The sequence below is a fragment of the Temnothorax americanus genome, unplaced genomic scaffold (assembly GCF_048541705.1).
Source record: "Temnothorax americanus isolate GAGA-0224 unplaced genomic scaffold, ASM4854170v1 Scaffold23, whole genome shotgun sequence".
Lineage (NCBI taxonomy): Eukaryota > Metazoa > Arthropoda > Insecta > Hymenoptera > Formicidae > Temnothorax > Temnothorax americanus.
Genome location: NW_027509371.1, coordinates 274,262 through 280,982, shown reverse-complemented (window position 1 = coordinate 280,982; position 6,721 = coordinate 274,262). Strand labels below are relative to the sequence as shown.

Genomic DNA, 6,721 nt, shown 5'->3' with positions numbered 1-6,721 from the left:
ACGTTGCCGCGAACATTCAGACTATTTTGCGCACCACGTTCGTCAACGGGTTGTACTCAATCACGCGGTCGTGTATGATGAGACAGTACGCGGAGGTATTCGGCGGTACGTTCTCCATGCAGTCGAATTCTAGTCTAACATCCACGGTAGCGTTTTTGACGGATTCGTTTTGGCGAGAGCAATCGACGATCACAAACGGACCGTTACGTAGAAAAGTCGAAACGGTGAGACTCGGCTCGAGATATTCGTATCAGTAGTATCCCTTGCAGAAACGTGCGTACATATCGTACAGAATCGCCTATCTGTGTTTACCAAAGTCCAAATTCAGATCGTCGTACGGATAAACTTCCGAGTTTAGATAGAGTTTTACGTTGGTCAAGTTGCAGTCGTCGAATCGGCTTGTGTCGGCGGACATGACGTTCTTCCGACCCGTCTGCAGAGCGAAGACGACGTATCGCGGTTTCTCGAGCTGGGTCGCGGTCTTAATGGCCCACGAATGCTTGGTCGTGTTTTGCAACAGGCGATACTCGTACAGATCCCACGAACGGAAACCCATACTTAAATATCGTCCGTCTTCCAAGGTGCGCAGCATCGACAGCTTGTTGATCTCGTTCAATACCACATGAGGCATTCGCCATTGTATCTTGAGTATTTTGATAGTAGGCTCCAACGCGAGACTTCCCACCAGGGAATTGTTGTCGTTGCGCGCTCGTATCAAGATCAATTCGTGACGAGCGTTGATCACCACGCGTTTGTAATCCTCGCAAAATCCCAGTAACAAGTTGAGCGGTACGCAGAAATTGAAATATCCGTTCGGGTTATTATGTGGTTCCCAGCCCGCGTTTCGCAGGATCACGCTTCTGTCGGACGATACCGTAACGTAGTTCATGAGCGTGCTGGTTATTCCTACGTTTCTGCAACGATCAATTTCCATACCGTCGAGCTCGTATCGAATCTCGTCAAACATGAACGCGACGCAATTAGTACCCAATACCACGTTATCGGCTTGACCGGCTGCTCTGGTCACCGTCAATGTTCCTTCGACGTAGAGAAAACTTTCGCACGGCAACGTATACAGATCCTGCTGTTGTATGGGTATTCGTATCTCGTCGCTATACTCGAACGTTGTGTTGGCGTACGGGTTGTACGTGTGAGTCTCGATCTTGACGATGCGATCGTCAAAAACCGGCTCGCCACCGATGTTAAGAATTTCAGTCATTGTTCAGATGTTTCGTACCGCGAATCCCAGAGATTGTAAAAATTTAACGTTCGATGCGTTGAGCTTCTTTCTCGTCTCTGTTTTCGTCTCAGTTTTAACGCTACCGAATGTCGATTTGATGATATCGTCGATCGTCGCAGTCGTAATGATATTCTTATTTGTCGCGTGCTCCGAGTCGTTCAACACGAGCATGTCACACGTCGCGCGTTATCGCTGTAGCCGTCGTACATGCAATCTGACGGTGATCTCTTCTCCTCGAAAATCGAGCAATCGTCCGTCTTGATCCGTGACGCGTATCGTTAGATCCGTAACGCTTCGCGCGATGATCGGCAGATAAATGATCTGCGCCGGCGTTTCCGATATCTTATATCCCGGTGGTACGCTCGGTGAAAATTCGTGTATCGTGTGAACGCGTTTGCCGTTGCTGTACGCACCCGCGGTTACGTTACACTCCACGCGGATAATGTTTACGTTGATAATATTAATCGACGCCTCCGACTCGTGCCACTGTCTCGGCTGCAATATACGCTTCGACGAGAATCCCAGCAGCAATCCGACGTTGTTCGGTTTGTTAAAGTTCACTCTGAAAGCGCACTTGATCTCGCTCTTCATCGTATTGTAATTTGCGCGGAGCACTATCGGGTATTCCGCGGCCTCGTCTTTGTAGCTGTTCGCGCGAGCGGTCGCCTCTCGCGCGATATTCGCGACCGACGTACGATCATCGTTGGAACGATTTACGCGTCGCGGGCGTTTTCGTGAAATTTCGCGTTTCAAAAACTCATTTATGGCTCGTATCTCGTACGATCCCTCGGGAATCGTAATTTCCGTGTCATCCTCGTCGAAATAAAATTTATTGTTCGAAGAATTCACGTTCGGAATCGTGTGATAAGTCTCAAAGCACGTTAGACCGAGTTCGTAGTCACCGTCGCTCAGATCCACTGCGGGAAAATAGTGCTCCGCGAGGATGCTGCTCTTCCCCGTCAGCGTGAACGTTATAGACATGTCGGCGGAAACCGTTAACGAATACTGAGTCACCACGGAGCACCGTCAGGCTTTAAATTAGCGTCGATCGTCCGGAGAAATTGCAGGCACAATTGGCCACAGATGTTCTGATCGTATCGCTGATAAGACGTGCAATTGTACTCGATCTTCGTCACGCTCGGCCCGAAATATCGCACCAGTTCTTTCGGTGGTCGAAGATTGCCGAAACTGTTGAAATATACGACTCGATCTTCCCTCTTCGCGTACGCTACCCAATGAGTACCGGGACCCGCTGCGTCGTCCAAATTCACGATACCGCTCTCGTTTCGACATACACCGCCGATCGGTAACGAATCACGCATGAAGACACCTCTGAAGAACGGTACGCGCAAACGCCTTGCCAGTCGATTCAATTGTACGTTAGTCGTAATACCCGCGGGCATATTTAACGTCTTTTTGACGTTTTTTTTTTTTTATTTTTTGACGCTACTCCTCGCCCGCGTTTGTGCGGGCCGAGATACAGCCCTCGTCCGTATTTGTACGGAGCGAGATAAAGTCCGCGACCTTCCGCGGCGCGATTGTGACGTTGCATCTCTTCCAGCTGACGCCGCGCGGCTTTGTTATCGTTCACGGCCTTTACGACTGCCGCCGCTCCGCCGGCCAGAGAACCGAGAACTCCCAACAACGGTAGAATCGGCAATACGCCGCCTCGTTTCGCTGTCGGAAGTATCAGTTTTTTCGTTAGATTTTTTTTCTTCACAGTTTTCGATTTCTTCGTTTTTAAACCCATTCCGAGCTTCGTCTTAGCCTTCATGGTCGCCCAGACGGCTGTAGCGGCAGCTCTCTCTCCGAGAGTCGAATCTCTCGCGGTAATGCGTTTTCGCGCTTCCGCAGCGAGTATCTCGTCCGCCGCGTGTCTCTCGGTGAGATCGCGGTTACGCGAATAGGCTATGTCATGCTCGCGACACGCCGCGTCCAATGGATTAATACCTTGATTGCCTCTCGCCAATCGTTCTTGTAAACGAGTTCCCGGACCGCAAAATTGATAGCTGGGAATGTGTAATTCGAACGGAAGTGCGTTTATCGCGCGATTTAACAGGTCTCCACCATTTTTTTTCGTTGACATTCGCCGCAATCCTTTATCATTGGCGCGGGACCGTCGATGTGCGTTCGCTGCCACGGTCGATTGTAATGTTCGTAACAGCGACGATATGCTTGAACCAAATCCGCCTTTATATGTTCCGGAAGCTTGTCCCACACGTAGTGGACGTGATCGCCGCACGTTTGCAGCAGAACGGCTTTTGGCACAAATTGCAGCTGTTCGGCGCTCAAACCGCGAATATCGGAAGGTCTCGACAGTAGGACGAACATTTTTGCTACTGAGCGATTCGCGGTTCCGCTCGCCTATAAATAGTCGTTCGAGTCAGCCAGAAAGTCGGCAGTGTGGAAAGAAATGAGATTCGTGCGACAACCGTTGGCGATTCGCGTGACGAATTGCGACGACAGATCACGGTCGATGGAGGGCAACGTGGAGAAACGCAAGCACGGTACGATGTTACCGACTACTATACGCGCGATCATTTGCGGCCCTTCGAATTGCGGTAAAACCAATGTTCTGATTAGCTTGCTGGAAAGTCCGCACGGTGTACGTTTCGAAAACGTGTACGTGTACTCGAAATTGCTGCAACAACCGAAATATCGATATTTGGAGAATTTGTTGACATCGATCGACGAAATCGGCTATTTTACGTTCTCCAATAACAGTGACGTCATTCCACCGAGCGACGCACGTCCAAACTCGATCTTCGTCTTCGATGACGTGGCGTGCGATAAGCAAGACGTTGTGAGAGAGTATTTCTCAATGGGCAGGCACTCGAGCGTCGACTCCTTCTATCTCTGTCAGACGTACGCGAGAACGTGGTGCGCAAAATAGTCTGAATGTTCGCGGCAACGTCGACGTAAATATTTTCTCTCTCTTTCCATCAATCTCCGATACAATTATTGAGAGGAATAAGGGAGGGGGAAATATAAATCAGAGTGTCGCGAGACGGTTTGCAGAGTTGCGCGTCATTCCTCTCGAATGACGCATCGACGAGCGAGAGAAAGATAAAGAAATCTCGTCATGTCCGTACCAACGTTCGTGAACCTGCAAGGATTCCTCGTCGGGATGAAATTTGTCGTGAAGGAGGTGGCGGTGCTGAGAAAAGGCTGCGTTCTGACGCATCACATCTTTAATTACCCCATGCCGTGGAATCTCCTCACAAAATCTGACAAATCGTGCGCTATCTGGTTGATTCGCAATCACCATGGATTACGATGGGAAGACGGAAACGTGCCGTACAGTATGGTAAAACGCCTGATTACATCGGCCGTGCTTGATATAGAAGAAGACAAAAAAGAAGACAAAGAAGACGATGACGACGAGATGCCGACTCTTGTGTACGTCAAGGGATGCCAAAAACGAGAATGGCTGGTCGATCTGCTGGAGAATTATGCGCGAAAAAACTTAATCGTCGAGACTCTGGATGCGCATTACGAAGATATCGAATCTTTCAATAAACTAGATGACACCAATACTATGCGATGCGGAAAACATAAAAAGAATTGCGCGTTACAAAATGTAATAAAACTATTTAACTGGTGGTCGCGCGCGACACCATAAAGATTTGCGATCTTTTTTTAATAAATAAATTATATATAACTTTTTATAATGTTTTATTTCTTACTCCCCTTCCCCTCTCCAATCATCACCGTTAGACTAAGCTTTACTTCCCCCTCTCCTAAAAAAAATCCACTGCGCCGTTCTATAAACATTATTTCCCTTTCTCCCTTTCCCCCACCACATCATTACTTTGGATATACTCGATTAATTTTATATGATCAGTCTTGTCGCGATCGTTTGTACTGACGGTCAACTTCTCAGAGTCTAGAAAGCGAAAATGTTCTCCTTTGAAATGCAATAGCAGCAGCAGCAGCAGCAACAACAGTGCAAAACGCATGAATACCATGAATTATTACGTGCCGATTCACGACGTTGAAACTCAAACGTATGAGAAGAAATGTAATAGGTAAGTTTCGTTTAGGATAAAAAAACATATAGAGCCTACCCCAGTTTTTTATATCTTAGCAAATTGTAATACTTACGATAAATGAAACTAATTTCATTTATTTTATACAGCATTTCGTTGGATCGTCGCGCGGTTCGTATACTCAGCAGACGATACGCGCTGACAGCTATGGAATACAAATTCCTCGAAATTGGTATCAACGTGGGTCCACCGAGCTACGTGGAGATCGCCGTTGGAGATCCTCGCCGAGGAAAGGAACTGCTGTTGTCTCTCGAAACGTGGAAGACACTATACGAACAACGGCAAAATATTCAGAATTTCTTTCGCAATGACTTCAAAGATATCCATAGTTTTATAAACGTTGGACCGCTAACGGTGAGAGTTTGTACAGTTAATAACATCAAACTCATACGTCTCGAATCTGCAAACGTATGCTTGAGAATGACCGAATCGACGATGCATCGTATGTTCGATCTCGATCGGTGCATCGATGCGAGATTCGATCGTTTGATCAGAATACTTGCGACGGTCGATGCAAAGTTTGCGCAGTTCTCCGATATCGCGCCCACTGTGAAGGATCCCAAGGAAGCGTCGAATGTAATATACGCTAGCGATGCGTTCAATATGAATCAGATCGTCGATTGTGAGCTCGCAGCTTTAGTTTTTTAGTATGTAATATATATTATGTAAAAAAGAGTTAAATAAACAGGCTTTTTTTACAACTAAATAAACGATGTAATTTCTTTGCGTGCATGTCCATCCCTACCTATATTTTATCAAATGTTGTTTACGACGAACATGTTCCAACAGGTTCGATGCGTTATCGGGTCGATCATCGTCCCGATGACATCATTTCTTCCTATGTCTTTTACGTACTGCGTCGTAAAAAATAGCGCGAAATTGTTTAGTCTACGAGATAACACCCCCTTTTTCCTAGAAAAATGTTGTTTACGACGAACATGTTCCGACAGGTTCGATGCGTTATCGGGTCGATCATCGTCCCGATGACGTCATTTCTTCCTTTGTTTTTTACGTACTGCGTCGTAAAAAAAATAGCGCGAAATTGTTTAGTCTACGAGATAACACCCCCTTTTTCCTAGAAAAATGTTGTTTACGACGAACATGTCCCGACAGGTTCGATGCGTCATCGACAAAACACGCTCCCTACACAGTGCGCTATCGAGTTAGTCTTACCTAGAGACCATCTAATAAGAGTCTGGCCACAACTGGATGGTCGCCATTTATGCGTGGAATCACACGAGTGAGAAAGCAATATGCTCACCGTTTCACTCGGTTGACGCATGCGCACACTTAACCTACCTCTTCGTGACGTACCACTTCATGAATAGCTGTATTTTAACATTACAAATCTTTTTTTAAAATAATTATTATCAAAAAATACCAAATAATTTATACGTGGTCTGATTAAACGTATTTTTGTCGACTTCGATCT

General features: G+C 46.7%; 2 protein-coding genes across 2 annotated transcripts; one reads left to right on the top strand and one right to left on the bottom strand.

Annotated features, from left to right (window-relative positions):
• Positions 1 to 298: 298 nt before the first annotated feature.
• On the bottom strand, positions 299 to 1,219 carry LOC143898308 (uncharacterized). The gene has a single exon (XM_077407685.1). The coding sequence runs from the start codon at positions 1,217 to 1,219 to the stop codon at positions 299 to 301; it is 921 nt and encodes a 306-aa protein (XP_077263811.1).
• A 3,103-nt stretch (positions 1,220 to 4,322) lies between these two features.
• On the top strand, positions 4,323 to 6,317 carry LOC143898307 (uncharacterized). Its single transcript, XM_077407684.1, has 3 exons — positions 4,323 to 4,542; positions 5,085 to 5,268; positions 5,379 to 6,317. Exons 1-3 carry the CDS (start codon positions 4,323 to 4,325, stop codon positions 5,935 to 5,937), a joined length of 963 nt encoding a protein of 320 aa, XP_077263810.1. The 3' UTR covers positions 5,938 to 6,317.
• The last annotated feature ends 404 nt before the right edge of the window (positions 6,318 to 6,721 follow it).

Excerpts from the sequence above, each read along its gene's own strand:
- LOC143898308 (XM_077407685.1), bottom strand. The coding sequence starts at position 1,219 with ATGACTGAAATTCTTAACATCGGTGGCGAGCCGGTTTTTGACGATCGC.
- LOC143898307 (XM_077407684.1), top strand. The coding sequence starts at position 4,323 with ATGTCCGTACCAACGTTCGTGAACCTGCAAGGATTCCTCGTCGGGATG. Across the intron at positions 4,543-5,084 it reads AGACGGAAACGTGCCGTACA|TCTTGTCGCGATCGTTTGTA; the intron begins GTATGGTAAAAC and ends TTATATGATCAG. Across the intron at positions 5,269-5,378 it reads TATGAGAAGAAATGTAATAG|CATTTCGTTGGATCGTCGCG; the intron begins GTAAGTTTCGTT and ends TATTTTATACAG.